Here is a 27,151-nt window from a genome sequence, read left to right on the forward strand (position 1 = left end):
CATGGTTTTTATATAGATACCATATACGCCTTTTTGTAGTAAAACCATGGTTTTCACAAATTGAGCATGGTTTAACTATGGCTTCTGTAGTAAAACCATGGTTTTCACTGTGGTTTTTGTAGTAGTTTATGTTGTATTAATACAGGAATGTAGTACAACTTTATGTATCAAACAGAATCATAGGTAAGGACACCTATTTAATCTGTACAAATGAAATTTTTTAATTCCATGTCAACAATACATTACTTAAAATACATAAAAATAGTCCTATACATTCTCATAATACATATGTAAACTACAAGGTCTATATTCAATATAGTAAATCAAGAAACATTACATCACATTATCAATTAAAGTCCACATGTGATAATATCATATGCGTTAGGGTACACATGAACAAGCTGTAATAAACATATTTATTACAACTCAATCTGTTTCAGTTGTGTTTACAATGGGGATCACATATCTCTTTTCTCTGACCTTAATGAAGACACATTTTTTTCGAAGAAATGAAACAGGAACAGCAATTGTTTCAAAGCTTTCTGTTACTTCTGTCACAAAATCCATACACAGGTTTAGCTGTCTGTCTCTAAAAGGTTCTTGGGCTTTCTTGTGTAGGGGATGTCCAAGAATTACAGGCACTTCTGTACAAGAACAATTACTAGATGCACAGTGACACTGACTCCTAAGCAGGACTAAATGGTGAATTTGCAAAAAATTTCCATCTTGAAGCATTGCAACTGAATTAATACGTTTTTGTGTCTGTGTGTGTGCTGCAGAAGTGTATAAAGTGCCTGCATGTAAAAATCTTTTGTAAAAATGCACAGGGCCTAATACCATGATATTAAAAGTTTGGTTAATAGCTGCAAGTTGCCTTGGTGTCAGTGCTTGAAATGTAGGTGCACCAAATATATGTACATCATTTAAAATTATCATTTTTTTCACCCGTCTCATCCTTGTAATCCTCATGCAGTAATCGAATGCCAGACTGCACCGCTCTGTAATTGTCTGTTTAAAGATATAACGCCAAAGCAGAAATGTGCGGCATACCTGTTCAGGAACACACTGGATGCCATGAAAATACAGCATGAGATTGTGATTGTTACTTTCAAATGTAAATGCAGATATACACCACAATGGACCCCATAACTTCACAGAATCTGCTAAATGTGTTAGCTGATGAACATTAAAGCTGATGTGTTCTCTACCATATAATGCTGCAGCCTGTATCACAAATTTATGTAAAGCAAGATCAGCCTTCTGTATAGCCTGCCGTGAGATGTTATCCATAAGGAGCACATACATGGAAAAAACCAAAAGCAACCAGTGGTTTAGGTATTGTGTGGGTAAGACACCTTGAAGAACAGCAAATGAGTAGTACAAAAGCCAGTTTTTAAATTCTGAAGCTTTCCAAAATTTTAACTTGTCCAATGATGAAGGAGTGTGTGTGACCTCCTTGGGTGGCTTAAGTGACAGCAACCGACTATTAAGGACTTGTTTTCTTGTTCCAATATACCAAGGCTTGCAATGATATGAGCTGTCTAACCACAGGGTCATGAATTGACGAACAACACCTAATAGGACAGCATGCATGTACTCCGGCACGAAACCAGTTATAATATTAAAACATGGCAAAAACAGAAGTGGTGAGATTCCTTTTACTCCCCTCACAGGACAGCCCTCATGTGAGGCCTTTATTGCATCATCCTCCCATTGTTGTTGCTGCCTTGTTGCAGGGGAATCTTCTTTACAAGGGTAAATGTTCACAAAGCCATTTCCTTTTGCTGTACGCTCACCAGGGTGAAGGCACCAGTCACATCCATACTTGCCATTAAACTGTATGCTGTCTTTTAGTATTGGTCTGGCAATAGCATCACAAGCACTTACAACTGCAAAAACTCTGCTAGTGCGAATGTCATCACCATCAGTCCATTGTAGTCCGATGTCTTTTAAAGCTCCCATCTCTTCAACAAATGGTTTTAAAAAGGTCTGAATGACTGGCTTTGACTTGCCGAACCAAAGTGAGGACAATAGGACATGTTCTTTTCTCACAGCTGGTGGCAGCTCATTAATAGTTACTTGTATTGGCCAGAGAGAACATTGAGATGATTCAAAAACCGGAATTCCGTCACAATTCCATAGTAATGTCAAATCCCACTGGCCAATTGTGTTGTTCTGAATATGATCTCTCATGATGTCACCATCAAAAATATCACGAATTGTGTCGTCCCATACCCATTCAGCTTTGTTAATGAGATGTTGCGAGTTGTTTTTTAGACTTTCCAGGACATCTTTAAGTGAGGAAGACAAAGGCAAATAGATCATGAAGGACCCATTTTTAAGGTTAGATGCAATGCTGAATGCCAGATCACAGTGAGGACATTTGGTGAGATTTGTCTCTTCCTTACAAATGTATCCTTTGCAGGACTCACAGTAAAAGTGAATTTCAAATTGGTTTGTAATGGATATAAAGTACTTATAAAATAAGTATTTTGTTGCTGGCAGGATGCTTGGAAATAAGATGTGCAGTAGTGACAGGAAGTCTTTCAAACCCTCTCCGCTTATTTTGTGACGCAGGACAAATGTAAGAATCATCAAAATAGTCTCAGCCTTGGTGACATCACTTCCTGGATATATAGGCTCATCTCCATCGTCCAAGTTTAACGGATCCTTGAAAAAAGACAGTAACAAACAATTAAAAAGTTTAAATGTGTATGTGCACATTTTTTATATTGTGTGACCCTCTTTAAGACTTTTCCTTTCACTACTTAATAATGACTAATAGTTAACACCTTGTCCCACGCATACAATATATTATGTTCAAACAGAAACACACCATAGGGGCAGTCTCAGGATGTACATCTTTGTTCCACTCAGCATTCTCGAGGTTAATGAGGTCCTACAACAACATAAACATTGCATTTTTCTTGTTAGCATCTTTAGTTGCTATAGAGTTTCATTTATGTGCTGTGCCCATCTGTAATGCAAATTTGAGGTGTGCATCAAATTCATGGCTTAAGTCAACATAACAATCATTTTGCGTCACAACAGGCAATTTATGTAAAAACAGTTAATGACAAAAACATTATGATTTTACAAATTGCTATAACAAACTTTAAACAATAAATTTTTCTTACTTAATATTATGCTGTGCCAAGTGCACAAATTAGATCACCACCTACCCACTCCCATTTTATTCCAAACCTGTATGACTTGTACTCCCAGAGACCACAAAATAACCCATTTTAAAGAGTTTCCAAGCAAGTAGTTTCAATTCACATTGGTAAATATGACATGTTCATTATTCTGTCATATAGCAATGTTGTTTGATGTCATGCCACACATGATGCAAGAGAGAAAATGTTGAGATAAATGCTTTTAACTTAGCTGTAGTGTAAGTGATATTGGACCATAATAAATATTAAATATTTGCAACTTGATAGGCTAATAACTTAAAACAAATAATAATAATAATAATGCAAAAGAAAGCATCAGTATTCTTAAAATTTAAGAAAATTTAAGATTTCTTGTAAACCAGTGTGTAATCTTTTTGCATAAAAAAATAATGCAGGTACGGAACAATATGAGAGTAAATAAAAGATTACGTTAGTGTGAACAATTCATTCTACACACCTCAGATTCCTCATCTGAACTGTTACTTTGCTCAGGGTCCAATAAAATGTTGCTTTCCTGTAATATTACACATGCAAAACAAACACAAAAGATAAAGTAAGACACAGCAGAAAGGTGAAGTGTGCCATGGCTATGTCATTAGACAAAACAAAACAAAAATTTGTAAGACAGATTGTATGCCTTTGTTCAAACAAGAACACTAATGCAAACGTTGTTGTGTGGCTGGCCCTAGCCAGTGTAATACACATCATATTTTTGCATACCTCTGGTTCAGCTTCCGGATAGTCATCCACATCATCAATCACCTCTGTGTCTGAGTATTGCTATAGACCACATTAATGTTATTGCATGGCTAAGACTTTTTATTTAACAAAACAATACTGTGAAACTAAATCAAACATTTAATACTGACCTCACATAGTGTTTCTGTACATTCCAGAATATCTTCTACATCTGACTCATTTGCTGGTTCCTAAGAAATATTGTAAGAGAAAGGTATCGTTCTGTAACCTTAATCATTTATGTCAGATCAAACATTTACAAAAATGTTTAAATAGATGAACACATTAATGTATGGCGAATTAGTAGGGGTGTGACGACACACTTAATACATGAGACGAGACACAAGATTGGGTTCACGAGAACGATACAAGACGAGATTTTTACATGTTTTTAAGAAATCCTCAATGATAAATTAAAAATTATTTTCCTAATTGATAATGAAGTAATTTGATATTTTTTGGCAATAACCTTTAAAATTAAAGAATGCATAATAATGACGATGCAATAATAATTGGTTCAAAACAAAGCATTAAAACAAGTAAACACATTACAGTTATATAGCCTTGTATAAAAACCAGCATTATGTATTATAACAAATGCCGGCAGGGTGTGCCAACCATAGACATTATATACGTAGACACCTCATGACGTGCTGGAGCACATCAAGTGTCGGCGCCATATTGGATGGGTCTCCTCCCTGTACGCTAGCACCAGAGTCAATGTGAGTTAATGGAAAGAAAGCCATACTATGGCTGTATTTTGTGCAGCTTACGGTTGCAATAACCGGCGCAGTATTGATTCCAGATCACATGGGATTACATTTCACAAGTAAGATTGAACAATCATTTTGGTTATTTAACGTTATTATTTATAATATTATGTCAATGTTCAGCAGGAACTGGTACTCTCTCTCATGATCTATCGCTGTTTTTTCTTCACATTTGAAGGTTTCCCAGTGATACAGGCATGAGGAGGCAATGGGAAGTTGCTATTCCAATATGTCGATAGCGATCGCAAAGGCAATGCCGGTAGATCGCACATAAGTTAACTGTGTATCGTCATGGTGCTCCATGACTCCAAGAGTAATTGTGAAACACGTAAGTCTTTTTTGCATTGCTGTGCCTTTCTTCTCAAATGTGTTTTTATAAATCTTATGCCTGCCCACTGCAGCTCAGTCGTGTAAACTTCCGAAATTTACCAGGATGCAATCGCATCGCATTCGCGCAGGCACTGATGCACGTACCCAGTGTGTGTTTGTGTCTGTGTGTTTGTTTGTGCGCGCGCGCGAGCGAGGGAGAGAGAGCGGCAGAGTTGTGCTGATTTATATGCTTCTAATACTATTGTCATTTTACTTCTAGTTTGTTTCACTAAACCGTATCTCCGCTATTTTAAACAGTACTCGACATGTACTCCAGGAAACTCCTCAAAAAATAGAGTAATGGTGACAGCCCTAAATCCAATGTAGAGATATATGCAGTATAGTCCACACATTTAAAGTGTTTTTTAGCGTGTAGATCCTGTCGGCTTTATCATTTTAAAAGCAGATCACCACACAAAAAAGTCTGGACACCCCTGCTGCTGTATGCAATGAGAGTGAGGGCCGGGTGATGCGAGGGGGAGTTCGGGCAAAATTGTTTAATACAACCAATTTAATCACCCACTTAAAAAATAAGCATCCCGAAGCTTACAAAGAATATGGGAAATCAGCTAATTGATGACATTTTGCACATGGGTAAAGGTGCCCAATCAGTCATTTATGGAAATAAATTACAAAAGTTTTAAAAAAGCGTTTTGGAAAATAGCTCTTTATTTGATTATCATAAAAAAATGTGTTTTCTATATCGGCATCGGCCATAACAGACAAGAGTCATATCGGTTATCGGTATCGGCCAAAATTTTCACATTGGTGCATCACTATTCCAACCCTAATCAAACACACCTGAACAAGCTAATCAATGTCTTTAGGATTTAGACATCGGGTTAGATTATTAGTGTTTAGGCTAAAATATGCAGGACTGCGGCTCTCTAGAACCGAACTTGCCTACCCCTGGTATAGATGAACAAGAGGGGAAACTCTGATTCGTTTTTAGCAACAGCCACTAGATGGCGCTTCAGTAGCGCGGCCGCTATTTGGAATGAAAATTCTTACAGCCAATTCATTGTCAATTCATATTAAAAATTATTTAATACCTAATTACATAAAATACCTAATTACCTAAAAATTACCTAAAAATTGTGTACTAAAGTACTTTTAAGTAAAAGTAAAAAAAAGTAGATGTTTAATGACCTTAAATATAAACCAAAAACTTTATATTATGAAATGTAGTAGAGTAAAAATTATGATAATATGCTTTGGAATATAAGTTTTCCAAAGACAAACACTGATAAAATACAGATATTTGAAAATTTACTTTTATGTAGAAACTAAAATACTTAAGTAGTGTCTGCCTCTGTCAATATGCCATACTTAAAATAATACAAAGTATTTTAGCATGAAAGCAGTATTTTTCAATGTGTGACAGCGTCCTGTATCATAACTAAATCTCTGCCGCTTATAAAAACTCAAACCGTGTGAAAATCCGGTAAAAATTAGGGGAGTTATGATTATTCCTCATTAGAAATGAATGCAAGGGAGCGCACTGGAGACCCATCCAAGATGGCGGCCGCGCGATACGTCAGCTCCAATATGCAGCTCAGTCTACGAGGTGTCTACATATATAATGTCTATGGTGCCAACGGACCCGCTTCTGTTACTTTCCAAACAAACAACGTTTAAATCTTTAATATTTGTCAAATTCTTTACGATAAAAATGATACAGCCACTGTTATTCTTGAGATAAAACATGAAGAAATTAAGGGGTGGTTTCCTGGTAAGGGATTATTTTAAACCAGGACTAGGTTTTAGTTTAAAGGTTTTGCGGAGGATTTTCGTTTTCCGGGTGGATCATCAAGCCTATTGGTCCTCCTAGTTGTCAATCAGGAGTGTTGCGCAATTGCATTTTTTAAAAAAGTGAAGAAGGCGGTTCTTTTCTAAAATTCGAGAAAATCCTCCGCTATATCTTTAAGCAAGAGATATAACTAATTTTAACAAACATGCCTTACTAAAAACATTACTTTTTCGCAAGTCATAAGTATATTGCAACAATTTATGAATAACTACATATTATAGTAAATTGTTAATATTCTGTAATAAGATCGTCTTTATGTGTGCAGTCTACAAATGCGACCTCCAAAGGATGCAGCCTTTTGTTTGATAAACGGCCAGCATTTCACCTCCATGAGAAAGCTTGTGACATAATTAATTTCGCGAGATCTCGTCACATCCCTATGAATTAGCTTCTCTGAATTAATTCTTAGCACAATAAAGGTAAAAAAAGTGCAACAAACCTGAGATTCCAATTCAGAACATGTACTGTCATGTAGTGCTTCTGCATCTGTTGCCTGTTCCTATAAAGTAAGAGAGTGACACGTATTTGTCCACCGTAAATTAAGACAATGCAAGGTTATGACCATATTAAAGATTATAATATAAAAGCCCAAAAATTTATGTAAAATTAATGCCTAGACGACATATAACCTCAAGCGTTAAGACAAATATTAATCTCATGGGCTTTTGAGAGTAGGTGGCCATTTCGCATTTTCAGATTTCTAGGCTGCATACGTCATCAAGATATTTCAGAACAATTAAATTTGACTTTTATTCTTAGTTAATCGTACATTGTTGTGATATGCATATGACTATGCATATGGAGTGGAACTTGATGTGGTCTCAGAATTTAAATATCTCGGGGTAGTTCGTGATTTGACATTTAGTTTCAAAAGTCATGTTAAAAAAATAGCACAGATAGTTAAATTCAATATTAGAAATTTTCAACATATTCGAAATAATTTAAACATGGATGCTGCAAAAACTTATTTTTATTCTACGATTACTTCTCATTTTGACTATTGCTTGACCACCTGGTCTCTTGCTTGCCCCACAACTCTTGCAAAAATGAAAAGTCTTTATAAAAAATTTTAGATAAAAAAACGCTATCCCATCACATCACTATTGTCATGTAATAAAAAAACACAGACTATTGGATTTTGATAATATGATTAAATTGAAAATGGCCTGCTTGATATATAAGGTTTTAAACTCTTTAGCCCCACCACCTTTGAAAGACTTTATTAAGTCTAAAGACAATATGCAGAGAACCACTCGTGCCTCCACTAGAGGAGATTTGATAATACCCCACAGGTGCACCACTTTTGGTCAGACGGTTCCGTCTGTCCGTGGTGGGAAGCTATGGAATAGTCTGCCATTAACACTGAGAGAATGCCCCATCTATAGTTCTTGTAAGGTCCAGTTGAAAAAATGGTTGTGGGAAAACCAAAGTTGTACACATTAGTGGTTATGATGTATCTTTATTGCAGTCTCTATCTTTTTTTTTCTTTCTTTCTCTTATGTCTTTCTTTTCCTGTATATGTGTATATGGACCTCTGAAGTTGTATGAGTTTTTAAGTCATATGTTTATATTGTATAGGTTTTAGCTAATATTATTAAATGATGTATAATTGTAGATGTAAATTATATCATGTAACGTTTTGAAACTAGTGTGATCTTAGTTCTTGGGACTACGGATGGAAATTAGCGTTTCGCTGCAATCCGGCATGTTTACATGTATGATTGTCATGCTTGTTCATTAACATGCACTGTCCCAATCAAATAAATAAATTATTATTATTACTTGAGAATGTAATGCTTAACTTAAATCAGGCTTGATGATGACGCATGCAGAGCCTGCATATGCGACCTCCTTATTTTTCCTTTAACTTAGCTGTAACGACTTTTCGTCTGGGACCCCTAATCGGCCATTGAATTAAACAATCGCTATCAACCTTAAATATTATGCCACCTGCAGTGGAATGGATTACTTTTGTATGGTGGACGTATGCGCTGTTTTGCTTAAACGTTACACCAACAGCATAACTTAACTGGATGACGGCGAGTAATTATGATTTTTTTGAATTTGGGAAACCACCTTTAATACTGACTTTTAACAAATAACTATACTTATAAACACTGAAGATAATTATAACTGACCCAAACAACACATTTATCATTTACCTGCAACCTACGTCTTTTTGTACTTTGTGGTATTTCTGTCTCCACGTCCACCAGAAACTTCTTGTAAGGACCTCGCTGCGCCATTTCAGGCCAATTTGATATAGCAACTCCTTACAATGAAAATAAATAAAACAAATGTTTTAAGCAAAGGCTTTCGTCAGTAAACAACAGTTAACCTAAAATGTCATCATTTACATACCCTTAAGTCGATGTGAATTCCGTGAAAGACTCCACCGTTAAGCCCATATTAGTTGAACACGGTTAACGTCAGCTTTTTGGTAAATGAGGAGTTGTAAAAATTCCTTGTGTTATCCTGTACATTATATACGAGTAACACAAAATAAAATGTTCATGAATTTATGAAATTCCGCTTGTTCGAAACAAGCCACCAGCAACGCTGGGAAACTATCATGCACGGTAGGGTTGCCAGATATGCGCCAGGACAAAACCAGCTCCGACCATGTCACCATGTGCAACAAAAAGTAATAAAATAAAATAAAAAACAGCAACTCGATCAATGCAATATACATATAAGGCAACCAACAAGCAATATACATTTAAGAAAAATATCCTAAATACATTAAGTAAAAACAATAATAGTTTTAAATAATTTCAAACTAGCAAAAAAACGTGGGTCTGGCAACACTTCGTGAAAAGACCGGCAAAAAAATGGATGTTCCAAATCTCCACTGCCTTTTTAACTTTTTTGAGGAGGGGTCGTTTGCAGTCGGGGAGCTCTCGTGTGTAAATTTGAGCGGTTGTGGGGTGGCTGTGGACAAATTAAACCCGCGAGACTGGAACACAGAAACCGTTATAATGGTAAGATGGCCGACCAAAAAGGGCCAGTCTCAGCTGTATCCTGCAAAAATTCTTAAAATGTCAGGTAAGTTTTTTATGATATTTCATTCTATTAACAAAAACCATTACACACACACACACACACACACACACACACACACACACACACACACACACACACACACACACACACACACACACACACACACACACACACACACACATTCTGGTTTCCATGTTTTGTGGGGACATTCCATAGACGTAATGCATTTTATACCATACAAACTGTATATTTTATTCCCCTTACCTACCCCATTCCCTAACCCCAACCATCACAGAAACCTTTCTGCTACTTCACATTTTCAAGAAACATCATTTTGTTTGATTTATAAGCTTGTTTCCTCATGGGGACATCAAAATGTCCCCACAAGGTCACAAAAACACTGGTATTCCTATCTTTGTGGGGACAATTGGTCCCCACAACGTGATAATTACCAGGTACACACACACACACACACACACACACACACATATATATATTTGTTTGTTTTCAAATGCCTTGCTGGTAATGTTATTTATTTAACTTTGGTGAGGAGTGCAGATTGTTTACTGGTTAAAAACAGCTTGCTTAGTCGTGACCATAGACTGTAAAAGTTTCAGGGTTGCCAACTCTCACGCATCTGGCGTGAGACTCACGCATTCAGCCTCAATCTCACGCTCTCACGCTCAAAAAAGAAATTTCACGCTAAATAGACTGTATTTTTTTTCACTCGTTTAGCTTCTTGCGCCGCCACGCAGACCGATCTGCATGTGACGTCTCAGCACCGCGAGACCGATTCAACAGTAAATGACTCCGTATCCATTTAAATCGATCTCGCGTTCGTATGATGTCACAAGCCAACAGGTCTGCGCCCCATAAAGTAAGAAACAGTCAAATTGACCCCCAAATGACGAATCAAATCACAGACAGAGGTGCAACTCAAAGCATGACAGCTGGGCGATTCCTCAGAGTGAAAGTGCAAGAAAGATGTAAGTAATTAAACACTGACTATTATACAGCTGTTTAATGATTAGATTCACAGCCTTGAACTTGTAAATCCGATGCATCGTGCGCGGCACAACGCTTAAATAAGCCTATGTTCGTCTTTTTGCTTAAACGGACAAATTCATATAACATTTGTGAATGTAGCTGTCTTAATTAGTATCATGGTAAACAACTGATTAAAATGTCTTAACCGAATGTAAACATTTTATTGCATTCTGTCTAAATCCTGCCTAATAAACACTATCCATTTTGAAGTCATAAACAAAAGAAGAGAAAATCACTCACTTGTCTGTAACTTCTGTAATTTTGTAAAAAAAAAAAAAAGGATTAATCCATATTTAATTTTAAATAAATTACTTTTTTTGCCAAAAAATCTTAGTGTTGAGCTCTTCTATTGAAGTAAGTTTAAGGTTTTTAGATTTCCTGAACAACTTTTACTAAAAATTACTTCTTCATTAACAGACAGTAAATCAAATGTGAGAAGTTTAAAATGCCGCCTTGCATTATATCTTAAAGCAGTTAAGCTCAAAGATGATTATTTGTTACACCTGACCCAGATTATAAACATGTGAATATTAGCCAAAGGAAAATTCTTATGACAGACAGGAGGCTGATGGACCATTCTAAGGGCCCAATATATAGTAATTTCCTGAATATAAGCACCATGCATTGTTTTATTCACCGTGTTTTATGCAAACAAACAATGCCATGTATAGTCCTCACGGATGCATTAACCTCAGAGATTATGACCTTAGTTAATCAACCATACTTTATTCAGGGGAGCTTGATGAACTTACAGCTCTCTTTCAGCAAAGCCCTGGTCATAACAATCACATAATAAATCAAATAGTCAAAGTAACATTTAACAAAAAGAAACTTATCAAAACAAAAAGAAACTTGCCAGAAACACAAAGAAACTTATCAAAACAAAAACATCAAACATTTGGAAATGAATGTAGTCGTGTAGGTTTAGATGTTAAGAGGCTTGTGGTGTCCACTGGCCAAAATTTCCAGTAGGCCGATACAAGCGCATGTTATGGGAGAAATCTCACTCCAGACAAATCACCAAAGTTGGCAACCCTGGTAAAAGGTCGTGACATAAGCAATCCAAGCCCTCCACTTGTTTTATGAGCATGTTCATATTAACTTACACATTTGAGATAAATGTATAAAACTAACGTTATGTCCTTAACCAAATCTTAAAACAAAATATTGTATTGTGCATGCTGTTGATTAAACAAAACTCTGAATATTCCATGTTCTTTAACATTCAGTGTCAGATATTTTAAAATATACTTTATTTTTAGAAATATAAATATAATTTTTATACACTCTTTCTAACAGATGACAAGCGCAGTCTAATAAAGTTACGAGAGCAACTTGTACAGGGCTGTGAGAGTGAAGGGGAAAGTGGTCGAGGAAAAAGGAAGAGGAAGCCTCTGCACATCTCTTCCTCAGATGAAGAGCTTGAGGACACACAAAAAATGAAGAAAAGGGTATGCAGCATATTTGTAAAGTAGTATTTAATGTGATACTATTTCTTAAGCAAAAATCAAAGAACATTAAGAACTCTGCTTTGCTTTATTTAAGACTGAAAGAAGGCCTAGTCTCTTATCCAAGTTATTGGATAAACGAAAGGAGCAATTAAGTGTAAGTGAATACATTATTGTTTACTGTACAATTGTTTAAGCTGCAGTTCATACAAACTTATCGGGCTGTGGTAAAATATGTCTTAAGGATAGTACAGCTGAAAAGAAATGCACAACATGCAGTGATTTAAAAGAAAAACTAAAGCAGCTGGAAGAAGAGAACAGGACACTGGTTCGTCGCCTGGATGCAATACATGGTAAACCACGTGATTTTGGCTTTTTTGTTCTTTTCTTAATGTTTCGTTTTATACAATTTCTAAGGGGCGGTTTCATGGACCGGGATCACAGTCCTACATTAAAATAAATGTGAGAGCTGTCCGAACTGAAAACAACTTGCACTGACATCTTAAAAATACACAAGTGCCCTTTGTTTTGCCTCAAAATGCACACAAGTAATGTTTGTTGAAACTAGTCATATTTCCTAGTTAAAGTAAGGCCTAGTCCTGTTTTAAGATAATCCCTTTCTGGAAAACCACCCCTATATGTATAAAGAGCTCTGATTTTTATTTCAACTATGTACTATTCTTATCAAAATAGTGCATGTGTGTGTGTTTGTGCGTGTGTGTGTGTGTGCGCGTGTGTGTGTGGGTGTGTGTTTGCGTGTGCGTGTGTGTGCGCGCGTGTGTGTGTGTGTGTGTGTGTGTGTGTGTGTGTGTGTGTAACTTTCAGAGTTGAAAACCATGATGTGTGAGCTTAAGGAGGGCTTGGAAGTAAGATTCCCCTCTTCTAAGCATCACAATCTGGTCATACCTTCACATCCAAACATTCAGTGTAAGCCTAAGGAGGGCTTCGAGGCCAAATGTACTTCAAAGCATCAAAATCCAGTCATGTCCACATCACCTACATATCCACACCCTAAGCCCAACCAAGAGAATTCTTGTGAGGATGCTGTAAGTTTAGTTGTTGTTTATGTATAGATATTTTACTGTTAAACCAGGTTTAAATATTAAATCTAGTTATTTTGAAACATAAATAACTTAGATAATGCATAGATAATCCACTAAATACTTCTGGCCCCATACACAATTTGAACAATAACAGTTCATGCTTTAATTTTCTTATGGCATAAAACTTTCTATGCGTGCACGCGTGCACACTGCCAACAACTTCACTGCTGTGTCGCTAGTTTCTTTCAATTAGGTTGTAAGGAGGCGTTCCTAATAAGTGGTCCTACTTACAACAGTTCTGTCAGTACATGACAAAGATTGATGATGTGAACTCCACCGTTCCCGAAAGTCGCTACTCAGCAAACATGAGACGTCTGCCTGACGTGCAGATCGTGTCTATATTGGGTCAGTTGGTCCAGGACCTTATCTGTATGTCTATACAACGTGCAAATCTGGTACAGTATCTGGACGTCTGACTACGACCCCTCTTGGACATCAGATAGACATCCAAAAGGGGTTCGGGAAATCATTACAAAAACATTTTATACAAATTTGGTCTATGAGTTCTGAGTCAAAAAACATAAACATCACATGTATTTTGTAGAAAATATTTCTTAAGCTGTTAAAATAATGTTATCTATATTAGGGATCGACCGATATGGATTTTTCAGTGCCGATACAGATTTTTTTTCTTCATCAGCCTTAGCCGATGACCGATACATATAAAACATAAAAAAATATTGGCTGGCCAATATATTGATCTATCACTAATCTATATATATGCATGAGTGTTCAAAAACATCGCACTGCTCATAAAGTTCCACATTAAATTCTCTCTCTCTCTCTCTCTCTCTCTCTCTCTATAGTGCACGCACTATATAATTGTTAAATGTGCCTCATCTCTGTTAAACTAAACAGTTTAATCTCTGTTACAATCAACTACAATGTTTTGATGTAGGACCAGACAAACTAGACTTAACAAAGATTTATATGCTGACGTTTTATTGAAACATTTTTGTCACCATTATGACGAACAGTGATTCCTTTAGTTGAGTAGTTTGACTTTTCATATTAGTATCTGGTCTTTGTAAGTGTGGTTGCTGAAACACGTTATTTGTTGCAAAGAAAGCTCACACACTTCACTAAAGTTTACCAACAGTAATATCACATATGTAATGTCTGTAAATTCATTTTATAAACAGTGAGATGCTTATATAAAACTAAGAGTCTAGATTTTTTTATAATAGTTTTTATAATAAGCCCACTTCTTCATGACAACGGTCGCTGTCGCTTGTGTCACTGGAAATCTGCTAGCTTCCATTAAAATAAATGAGATTGCATGGTTTAACAATTGTCGCTGGTGCCTGGGGGTGTTTGTGCAGCTTTACTCTTTAGTAATTGTACAAATTATTACTTTTATTTTAGGTGACCATCGCTGATGGCGTTACAATCAGCAAAGTTAAGCTTTTGAGATGCAATCATCAGCAGCCCACAAAACTTGTCTGCGATTTGCTTGGGGTTGTCTTCACACGCGAGGAGTTGTCAACACATTCCCTAACAGGACAAAAAGGAAGCCAGCTGGAGGCTGTGAAGCCATCTCTGGATAAAAAGCTTGTGAATGCAATTTTTGGTACGCTTTAGTTTTTTTTTGTGTGTGTGTATTTGGGCCTCTTTTTCTAAATGTTCCACTGCATTTGCCTTAATACATTTTTCTTTATGAATACATTTATTTTATTTTATTTAGATTACACTTTAAAAAAATTTCCTGCTGCCAGTCTTAAGGATCTGAGAGGAGCAGTTCGAAACAAACTGAACAATGAAAGCAAACTATTCAAGAAAGGGTAGGTTAAGGAATGTGTATGTACAGTCTACTTTACTATATGGGTTGTCTGTGTATCTGTTTGTTTGAAATATAAAAGTATTGGGGAGTTTGAATAACCTTTGCAAACATTTATTATTTTGTCAGTGTTTTATTTTATTTATATTTTTAATGTAAACAAATCTGGAAAATTCTAAAAAAAATTGTTGCCTGACTTTTGCTTTAAACTAACATATTTTGTTTTTTGTTTTCTTTACAGATGTTATCATACTTTAGTTGAGGACTAAAGGATGCATGGATGATTTCTCAAACTGAATCTAGTGTTTTATTGTTTTCCAAACACATTTTCATTGTCTATCTGTGACAGAATTGACACATGGTGGGGAAAAAGGGGATGTTATGAATTTTGCACATGTCTGTTTAATATTTCTGCCCAGTGGATTTCATTAGTTTGTTTGTTCAATCAGATAACAAATGTTGTAAATCGAAAATTATTAACTATCTGACTAAATTTACAGTAGTACAGTTGTATTATAAATAATATATATCCATATATTCCCATAAAAACCACCCCTTTCCACAAAAAAAAAATCAATGTCAGTGAAGTTTTCATGTCACATTTTCATCTTTATATTTTCAAATTGTGGCTTGTTCAGGTGCTATTTCTACTGTATTATTACCTTCTTTAATGTGCATGGAAGCCAGTGTTAAAACAGTAAAAAAACAACAAACTGCATGTCAGGTAAACAGGGAAGTCAAGAACAATGAATGTATACATATAATCTCAGTTTTGTTTTCCCTTGCCTTTATCCAAGGCCCCTTTTTTACTACACCAACATAAGAAGTTTTAGTATTGATTAGCAATTCAAATCCATTACCGGTAAGGGACACATTTGTATAACATTTGTATATATATTTTTGTTTTTCAGTGTTCAGCTGATGAAAAGACAATGGTTTGAAGCGACATAATGGTAAGTAAAAATACAGAATCATATAATGCTATCTGTTGTCCTTTACAGTCATCTTAAACCAATTGAAGAGCTTAGATGCAAAACACTCTGTGCAACCCACTTGTTTTGTTGTAAATGAGTATTTCTTTGTCTTTTGTGCTGAATCAATTAACCCTTTTAAATGGTTTTAATTTTTATGTTTTTCACAAAAGTTTAATGCCTTTAGAAAATGTACCTCTCTATAAATATATAAACATACAATATATCAAATGAAAGAACAGACCCTCTGCTTTCAAACATTTCATCCCACTTTCATTTGTTCTCTTTTCATCAGCTCTCAAATATGGGTAGGTTTCTTCACAAATAAAAAGTTTTGAGCAAAAAGCTGAGATAATTGCATTTTTGTAAAGTACTTTTATTAAAGCAACACCAAAGAGTTTTTTTTTACCTTAAAATAACGTTTCCAAAAAAGTTTCAGTGGTTCATCCACTCAAAACAGGGTGAATGGCACTTTCGCTTTGCAGCCCTCTATCGGCCAAAACCGCACTAAAGAAGTTTCCAACCGTCGGGTAGTGGTCCTGTAGTTCGAGTGAAAACTACAAAAACTTGCTTTACGGCAGACCTACAATCCAATCAGAGCCAGCTATGCTGCTGTATTTACGACAGTGGTAATGAACAATTACGCTTCTAACCTGTAAGGGGAGCAAAGAGCAATAAGTCTTTAGTGTTGCTTTAAAGATCAGATTCAGAATCATGATTATGTCATACACAACAGTTTTTACTGTTTGTGGCCTCAGTGGATGCTTCAGTGTTTTACAATTTGGTAAGAGCGCCACCTAGTGGATAATAGCAGAAATATGGATTGCTGTAAAAACTCATAATTGGCAGGGAAGCGTTTTCTCTTTATTGACGAGATAACTCATCAGTGGTAGGGAAAGAGTTAAGAGTCTGATAGTAGACTGGTATTTCTGAATAGCTTGAGGACAGGATTAAGGGGATTTGTAGCAAAAGTACTTAATAATAATAAATGAATGCTTTTGGCATGCATTATACGTTCATTATCTAATGTTTGACGCAAAGAGTTTCTTTTGCATCTGAGCTCCTCAATTCCTTTTCCATCTGCTTTGTCTGACACCAAACTGTTTTCTGACTCATGAAATGATTTGTGTGTGTATGTAAACAAGAAATGACAAGGACTTTTTGCTAGTTTAATGACGGGAAAAATGGTTTGTGCGCCGAGCGCATGGTCGAAAAGGGCTGGTCCTTTTTTTTAATGAGTAATGGGAGTATTTTGGGCGTAACGTGCAATAAACCAATGAGAGTCTCAATTCTCATCCCCTTTAAAAGCCTGTTGTGCTGGCGCTATGTCTGATCCCTATTTAGATGATGGACTTTGTCAACTGAAAAACTAAGCGGAGGAAGAAGATCCCCAGTTTAAGATTAATGTTAAGTAATTGTGTTGTTTTTCACTTGTATTGAAATTGTTATTTTTTATTAAAACCTTTAAAACCGTTTTCTTTTAGTCATGGAAGTAAAAAGCAGGCTTTTAATTGCTTTAAATGTATGGCTATCCAATATCATCAAAAAATAATGTACAAGTATGTACGAAAAGGTTTGTACTCTAAAAATACTTTATTTGTAACAAACAGGAGATAAAGAATTTACAAACGGCTCGCACCTTTCAGCACTTAGACAGTGTCAGTTTTTTTAAGCATTACTTAAAAATGTTTCTCACCATATCCACAGGTACAGAGTCATCATATACAATAAATCAGCAATGTAGCATTAAAAAAAAACATTTAAAAACAGATGCATTTGTTTAAAGCAAAGCATTTATTTACTTATCAGGCTGCAGGTGAAGCAGCTCTTTGTGCCTTTTAACGTCTCATAATCGGTATGTCCAAGAGACTCAATAATAATCTTTTACATTCAATCCTTTAATCTTTCATATTTAAAAGCGTTTTTGTGCTGCTGCACATTTATGTATGTGATAAGCAAATTTTGTTGTTGTTCTATTTATAGGTGCATATTACTAATGCACTCTTTAAATAACTAAAAACACATTGCACCATTGACTTTACACTTTAGACCAGGTTTTTGTTGGTCAATGGCGTAGTCTATTTTAGTTGCCTAGAAAATAGCAACGCGCCAACAATGCGCCTGAACACACCCCGTTTTTAGATCAGAACGCCCATGGGCGCAAACATGGGCGCAAATGCATTTGCTATTTAAACAACGTGGTGCTAAACGTGTAAATTATAATTGCGCCTGGTCGAAACTAGCAAAATACACTTGCGTCGCGCTTTGCGCTGCATTGCGCCGGGTGTAAGATAGAGGCCGGAGTCTTTTATTTATTAAAAAAAAAATACGTGCTTGTTTGCTAATGGCTTCATCTGCAATAACATCTCTCCATGTTGTGCTTTAGTTTGGATTGCTGGAACTGCTGACTCCCGCCCAAGTACGTGAACTCGCGCTGAGATCCGGAGGGCTGAACCACATGAATCAGATAAACACTGTATTCGAACAACTGGACATCAGAGAGGCTTTCTGGAACGTGGAAGCGTTTCTTACCGCTCTGGTCAAAGCTTCCAAGGCAAGTCGATCGGTTAAGACCAGGGGCGGCGTTTGCGTATGGCAGGGTATGGCAGTTGCCATACCCTAGCAGTCAGACAAAACACCAGAAATCAACAGGCTATAATGAAGCTCATTAAAAATCATATTAAATATTTTCAGTAGAACATATCTGAACATTGGTACATCACTAATATGGATAATTTACGCGTGTGCTCGACTTCATGCTATAATACAGGAACTGACATGTGGATGACATCATCGTGCCGCGAGAGCGGTTTGAAAGCAAACTCTTCCCATGATTTCTCACCTCACCCTCGCGGTACTTTGATGTCATCAGCCTGTCATTCTTGCAGCGCAGCTTGAATTGTGCAGGAGGTTTCATGCTGACCACTGTTGTTATAATCTTTATTTTCGCAAGTAAACTCCTTTTTTTGTTTTAACATTCAAACAGACTCACGGTTCTCCCACACACTCGCGCAATGCATATTGCATACATTATTCCAGAAGTAATATGATTTGTTCTCTGTGGATAAATAAATATGTTCTTACACTGGGAAATTGTAGCCCAGTCGAAGTGTATTAATTATTTGCGCGCGTTTTTGAATATGGCGACTTGTGGAATAAAAACTGCACAACGACAAAAGGTAAGACTTGTTTTTGCATTTAGCCCTGTTTTACTAAGAGTTTTATTTAGTGTTTTAGTCTTTGGTTAGCTGGCTAACTACGTGTGCTCTATCACATCATTAAAAGTCTTTATTGTGTTTTTATAAGTGTTTATTGGCGGCTGTTATGACAAGATTTGTGAAGGGATGTTACAGTATGTTTTGATATTATCTTGTTTTAGTTTATCTGTTGCTGGAGTTGCACTTAGTTAAGAATGACAACATTTGAAAAGCATTTTAAACAACCATGATTTCTATTTTTGTTTTTCATTTGTATTGCTTCCGTATTGTTGTCAGTAAGTGTACATCCGTGCAATTATAATATGATTTTATACAGGTTGGTGGAGTATGTACACATATGGATATAATGGTTTCATAGATTTGTTATTTAAATGGCCTTCTTGTACGAAGAATTTTTGCCATACCCTAGGTTTTCTTGAAACGCCGCCACTGGTTAAGACGCTTGGCCGGAAGGATGTGGCTTGCTTGAAATGCCTTTCACACTCTTGTTGTCTCTGCAGGTTCCTAATATTCCTCTGCTGAGAGAGGTGATAATGTACCGGACCTTTGTAATCATTCGAGAAGTGTTCCAGGACTTTGAGACCGTTGACTGGGTCAGGTGGCTCACCATGATGTTCACCCTATTCCTCTCCAGTTTTACCACCGAAATGCAAGCTGTGGTTATGGTTCACACCAGAGTCGTATAATAATAGAGTTACGACACTCACATAGACGTCCGTTGTAAGAATGGAATGCGGAAGTAACAGCGTTTCATGTAGTGACCGGTAGTGACGCATAGTTCCAAACGCTGCACTGAAGCCCATTCATTTCAATGGCACCTGCTGGTAAATCGATGAAATTACCGTTTCTCTTTACATTTTCGGACATTTCATTAATATAGTCAACAGTGATATTTTATGAACTCTGCTGTAGGTAATGATTATCGTTAATAATAACTAGTAAAATTTTTATATTTTAATGAGTTGTGTATAATGTGTGAATAATATAGATTTAATGGTTTAATATTTTATTACTGGTGGCCATCTACTTTATATTTATCTTTTTTATATATTACGAGTAACACTAGGGGGCAACAGCGACAAGCTAAATGCCTTATAAGAAAGTCACATTGCTTCACAATGCTGATATATGTGTTTCATTGTGTTTGGTAAGTAATACGAGTGATGTATCCTCGAAAATCATGTATGATTATATTAACATTTAATGTGAATTTAAAATATGAATTTAGTGTGTTTCTGTTATGCTTCACTGTTACAAATAACCGCGTTTGCGACCTTTTTTGTGATTTTAATATATTAAAAGTGTAGGAATTATGTTTTTAGCAGATTGATAGCCATTTATATAGCCATATTTTGCTACAAAAATAAAAGATAAACTGTGTTGCTGTAGTTGATATAGATAACCACAATTATATTTGGGTCACAATTAACGGTTTATCTTTATTAACTGATTTACTGTATTTCCATCACTCCCTAGTAAAAAAACGTTATAAACACAGTAAGTATAGTGATCAATTCCCATTACAAGCTAATATTTACCTAAAATAGCTGAAAACCTATGCAAACAGATTGACAGCCCTGCTTGGTTTGGAACTGTAGAACGTTACATGAATCACGTGACCGCGCGGCGGCGAGATCAAAGCATTTCGTAACTCTGTTATTATACGACTCTGGTTCACACAAACTGCACAGAGAACAGGGGCAGAGAGAGATGCAGCGAGATTCATGTACTGTGTCCCTGGTTAACACAGTCTCACCCCATTTCGTCAATATTTGACGACACTTGACCATTCGTCATATGTTGACGTGAAGGGTATACCTTTCGCGTCATTTTTTGACGAACTGGGGACTTCAATACTATTACGTCCGTTGCATTCTCTTTCCTATTTTATTACCATTTGCGCGTCGGTTTAGGGTTAGATTACGCAAAATTAAACAGTGTACGCGAAATTAAACAGTGTACGCGAAATTAAACAGTTGTCACCTGGCGTTGGGGTTAGAAACAGTTGTCACCTGGCGTTGGGGTTAGAGTTAGGTTTGGGTAGGGATGTCATTATGTAAATCTAACCCTAAACCGACGCGCAAATGGTAATAAAATAGGAAAGAGAATGCAACGGACGTAATAGTATTGAAGTCCCCAGTTCGTCAAAAAATGACGCGAAAGGTATACCCTTCACGTCAACATATGACGAATGGTCAAGTGTCGTCAAATATTGACGAAATGGGGTGAGACTGGGTTGCCCTGGTGATGGCGGTTTGTGTTTCCCTTTACCTGGCAGCTCTGGAATCCCTCTCACCTGAACAGAAAGCAGAGCTGCTGTTGGACCCATCCCCCGGCGCTCTTGAAAATGAGACCATGGTGAAGTAGGTGTTGCTACGTAACATTCAAGTAAGTCACTAAACAGGTTCTTTTTTTTCACTTGCCTTTTTTGTGTGTTTTTCTAAAATGGGCTATGCAAGCTATGATGAGGGTCACCCTCGGTGGCACACGTTGTGGATCTCGGGCAGACGGTTTGGCATGAGCAAAGGTTCTTCGTAAAATTAATAGGGAGGAAACATTGAGTGCTGTCAGTTTTTCAAGCAGCGAGCAAAAGCCTTTGTAGAACATACATGTTTACCCATTGCCTGACATAATTCTCTTTTGTCTCTCCTTTACCTCAGGTTGCACACCTCCTCATCCCGTCGGAGTCGTAAGTTCCTCATCCCTTTAAATGCATTTTGAGTTAAATTACAGCCAACAGGAAGTTGCTTGTAATTGATATCTTTTTTCTAACTCCTTTGCCCTGTTTTTCTTTCTCTACATCCCTAGTGCAAGGAAACACCAAATGATGGTAGGTCAAAACGGATAAAGCTAAAATAGTGGATCAGTAGAATTTCATAAACTTACAACAGCATTATGGATAGCTTTGGGTGTTGTGGGCGTCATTGTTTTCTCGTTCTTTTCTTTTGCTGAAGAGTCGTTGTGAACACGTGAGTATTGTTTTTTTATTGTTTGTTGAATGAAAACAGGTGCTTTTGCAATTTACAGTGTTCCGCTTGAGATTGGAAGTGTTTCGGGAGGGCCTTGCGACTTCAGCATCCCTTGGTATGTCTGTTCTTCGGTAAGCATTGTGGATAAGTAATTGTAATATTATGGTAAATTAGCTTTTGCCTGTGGCTGCTTTCCTGAAGTTGTGTCAATATGATTGTTTGATTTTTTGCAGGACTTCTTGACAGACTCCTGTCTTAAGGGGAGAGGTAAGATTAAAAGGTTTTTTTCTGGAAAACTTGTGTGTAAGATAAAATGTATACTTAAAGGCGGAGTCCATGATGTTTAAAAGCCAATGTTGATATTTGAAATCACCCAAACAAACACGCCCCTACCCCAATAGAATCTGGACCTTCTGTTGATAGACCCGCCCCACACATACGCAACCCGGCATTTGATTTGATTTGATTGGCTATAAGTGTGTTTTGGTAGTCGGCCCGTTTCCTTCTCCAAACCGTTTTTCAAACATCGTGGACTCCGCCTTTAATTTTGTACATTCATATTGTGTCATGTTGGGGTCCTGTTGCATTGTTGGTGTTCAGGTAGTGGCAATGCCTCTCTGAACTTTAGATTTAAACCATTCACGAAGATATTCAGAAGAAGTGTTCTTTTATCATACATTTCTGGAATGTGCAATTTTTGTGGGTAATATAACAGCTGGATGCAACTGACCAGTAGGAATTAGGAATTTTAGAGAGCCATTGTGTTAAAATATGGTGTATATATTCTTGTCATTTGTAGGTCCACTGGCTAATGTGACAGCCTTCTAGGACTAACAGCTATATGCGCATGACACCGATGGGGATTTCCTTTTCAGAAATTAAGTTCATATTCAGCCTGTCTTCTTTAAAGGAATAGTCTACCCTTTTGCCATATTAAACTATGTTATTACCTCAACCTAGACAAATTAATACATACCTATCTTTTTTCAATGTATCCACTGTACAGCGCATTGTGAATGTGTTAGCATTTAGCCTAGCCCCATTCATTCCTATGGTACCAAAAAAGGTTTTATTTTGTGGCACCATACTTACTGGTATAACTCCTCATGTAACAGTCTTTAAAAAGGGAAAACACAGAAGTGTTTGGTGGCCTTCTGCTTGGTACCATAGGAATCAATGGGTCTAGACTAAATGCTAACACATTCACGACGCACTGTACAGTACACGCATTGAAAAAAGATAGATATGTATTAATTTGTCTAGGTTGAGGTAATAACATAGTTTAATATGGCAAAAGGGTAGACTATTCCTTTAACCCACGTGTATAAATAAAACAGCTTGCTTATGGTCACTGATATTACAGAAATCTCCATCTAATGTGAGTGGACCTCATGTTATTCATTTTATTAAAGTGCTTTTCATTTCTTGTGTATAAAATCTTGTATGTTTAAGATGTTCAGTTAAAGAAACCTTTTTGTGTATTTAGGGGTAAGTAAGCAATGTTTTTATAATTACGGTGGGGGAAATTAAGGTTTGAACGCATCAACATTCTTTTCAGTACATATATTTCCATAGGTTATTCACCTGAAATTTTCACCAGACATCAGTATTAATTCATGACATCAGCATATTTAAAGAAACAACATTTAAAGTCTATAAATTAAATTATGTGCAATACAGCTGAATGACACAGAAAAGTCTTGAACACATTAAGAAAAAGCTAGTCACCAAGGAACCAGCTGCAATCCATAAGTATTTAGAAAGTAGTTATATTTCCTATCTGTGGCAATTTTTTTATTATCTGCTGGGTTAGTAAATTGATGAGCTATAAAAAGGCTTTTCATTACCAAAATGTCACACATACCTGTTGCCAAACATATTGATGGAATCGGATGCAGATGTATTTCAAAACTTCTGAATCTTTCTTTAACCCTGGACCAAGGGTCAAATTTGGCCAATGTTAATTAATGCTAAGAGTAGGGTTATTGGGTTCTCCAGGGTTAAGCACCATTGGAGCCATTATCCACTGTGGATCATAAATTAATACTGATGTCTGGTGAAACTTTCATGTGAATAACATCATTGGAAATATATGTAATGCATAAATTGTTGATGCGTTCAATACTTATTTCCCCCACTGTAAGATCATTATGGTATGTGTTTATATTGGAACATATTATTCTGTTTACATGGGTCAATAGGCTGTTTCATGTGAGACACACACAAGTTGCCACAGTTATGTGCCTGGCCCAAAGTTAACTTCCAGTCTGTGTTTGTTTACCATATGGCTAGTGGCTAAACTGACATCTGGAACAATATCTTGTCAAAAGTATAATTGTTTCCATTTCCCAAAAATGAGGGGAGACGACAAGCATTGATTACCGCTGTGCGTTAAGAGATTTGGCAGCCAGTCAAGAATTCAAGGTAGTTGTATACATTAATTTTACACAGTAACGTTAGCTCAGTATAATAGTTAATACCCTAGCTATGATTTGAACTAAAGTGATCTACTTGTTATTTATTTCGCATGTTTTCAGAAATAATCTACTCTAAACCGAACTCCGTTTGTTACTGATTCTTTGCAGAACTGGAACTTAAGTTTGGGCCACAACATTTTAGGGGATGGGGATGTGATGTTATGTATTTTAAAGTTGATGTACAAAGTCATGTTCCTAAATTTAATTTCATAGTAAAGTTAGTTTCTTTACAGTAATGTACATTTTTACAATGAAAAACATTTGTGTTCTTCTCATATATAAGCAATTAAAATTGTACAGTATTACTACTAAGCTACTGTCTGAATCCTTTTATGTCATGTGATTTTGTTTTTGTTGTGGTTTCTCTTTTAAATTGTTATTGTAATAAAGTCCTGTTTAATATATTAGAGAGTTGTTATGTGGTGGTACTTTAGTAAAACCATGATTAAACTGTAGTTCAATTGTAGTTGAACCATGGTTTCAAAACTATAGTTACTACAGTTTTACTTTAGTATTACTACAGTATTGCTATAACAGAAGCATGGTTTTTGAAAACCATGGTTTTTTGGTGCAAACCATGGTTGTAGAAAACCATGGTTGTAGAAAACCATGGTTTGCACCAAAAAACCATGGTTACTACAGCCATGGTTACTACAGTTTTACTGCAGTAAAACCATGGTTAATTTTCGTAAGGGATAGTGAAAGTGTTAAAAGCATCTTGAGTAAGCAGCACTTATATATTTAACAAAGCACACAGCCTACAAACCACATGAACCGACACTGGTGCATCCTGTTTTACAGAATACTGAAGTTTGTTTTGCATAAGCCCTATAAAAAGGAAAAGTCACGTGTCTTTGTCCCTTTAACAGGGCTGCGTTCAGCCCCGACAAAACGTTGCACAACGTTTATTAAACTGAAACGGTGATGCATTGAACACCCTGTTGTGATGACGCAAGAGTTGCAACTACGGTAGCTGAGAGGCCATTCTTTGTGTTCTTTTTTAAATGTTTCTAAAGCCTGATGAAATCGTTATAAATGTGTGTTTAATACTGTAAAATACCCTCGATGTTACAATCACTGACCTTGCTGTCCAAAATGAAAGACAACATTCCAACTTGAACCCATTGAGAGAGCTGTCTCTTTACTATCGCGTGGTTTTATACATCTTGCCGCTGATTGGGCCGACATTTCTGACACACCCACCAAACAAGAGAAAACGCTTCTAAAACCTGTTGCATTCCGTTGCACACCGTTTCCAGGAAACATGTCGTTCAACCCGGAAACCGTAGCAAAACGTTGCGCACCGGTGTGAGATTGAACATGCCCCTGGTGAACTATGCGTATGCGCACATGTTCCACGGATGACGTTGCCCATTGTATCGGTTCTGGCTAGAGGGGATACAACTATGGTCAAATCTCGCGAGATGTTGTTTTAGGGTTAGGTTTGAGGGTAGTATTAGGAGAAACACTAGGCTTGTTTGAGATGCAGCTTGCCTCGCCTGAAATATAGGCGAGAGTAGCCGGCTGCAGTGAGGGGAGGAGTAAAAAAAGTGGAGGCAAGCCGGACGCTTCATGAATCTCGCAGTGTTGTTGACTGCAAACGTCAGCAATGGAAGAGATCGCGTTCGCGTATTTTATCGCGGATTAAATAGATGCAAATGAAAAACCAACAAATGCATTTACATTAAGATGTTTATAAGGAGAATCAACAAAGCTGAACTGTTCATTATTGGAAAAGGCTTCTTAGTAAATGTTAGGATGTAATCTAAGTCTAGACGTAATACAAATTCGTTTCTGTGTGAAATATAAACAGCACACTGTACATAATACAACACCAATATATAAGTTTAAAGGAATTTATTAATAATATAAATGTCATAAGTCAAGAACAAGTTGAATAAATATAAAAACTACTGCAGGAAGTGGAGTTTTTAGAATTAAAAAGTCATCAGCTGACATTCCCGGGCAAATCAGCATTAAGCTATGTCGTCAGCAAGTCTTTTCCCATCGTGCTTTTCGTCAACGCAGTCGGTGGAGAGCAACTGCGCTCGGCAGTAGAATCCGACGAGCCCGCCTCTCCATCGCGAGAGTTATTTTGTACACGTCAGCGTGACATCAGAGCAAGTCGGACGTAAGTCGGACACTTTTCTAACCGGAATGCATCTTGCGCTGATCACCGGTGATCGATTCTGCGCAGAATTTGCTCATCTCAAACAAGCCTTATGGCTCATCCGGCGAGACTTCACGAGATTTTTGCCGTAGCTGTATCCTTCTA

At 36.7% G+C, this 27,151-nt stretch overlaps 1 protein-coding gene and 1 long non-coding RNA gene across 2 annotated transcripts; one reads left to right on the plus strand and one right to left on the minus strand.

The window, feature by feature from the left end:
• Positions 1-1,172: 1,172 nt before the first annotated feature.
• On the minus strand, positions 1,173-9,109 carry LOC135720589 (uncharacterized). Its single transcript, XM_065242798.1, has 7 exons — positions 9,026-9,109; positions 4,046-4,105; positions 3,897-3,956; positions 3,634-3,690; positions 2,837-2,899; positions 1,547-2,670; positions 1,173-1,224 (listed from the first exon to the last, which is right to left on the minus strand). Exons 1-7 carry the CDS (start codon positions 9,107-9,109, stop codon positions 1,173-1,175), a joined length of 1,500 nt encoding a protein of 499 aa, XP_065098870.1.
• A 12,574-nt stretch (positions 9,110-21,683) lies between these two features.
• LOC135720583 (uncharacterized) lies at positions 21,684-23,291 on the plus strand. The gene is made up of 6 exons (XR_010521306.2): positions 21,684-21,818; positions 22,091-22,119; positions 22,239-22,260; positions 22,458-22,530; positions 22,633-22,666; positions 23,199-23,291. It is a non-coding gene; the product is annotated as an uncharacterized lncRNA (long non-coding RNA).
• The last annotated feature ends 3,860 nt before the right edge of the window (positions 23,292-27,151 follow it).

This window comes from Paramisgurnus dabryanus, chromosome 1 (assembly GCF_030506205.2).
Source record: "Paramisgurnus dabryanus chromosome 1, PD_genome_1.1, whole genome shotgun sequence".
In the NCBI taxonomy this organism is placed as follows: domain Eukaryota; kingdom Metazoa; phylum Chordata; class Actinopteri; order Cypriniformes; family Cobitidae; genus Paramisgurnus; species Paramisgurnus dabryanus.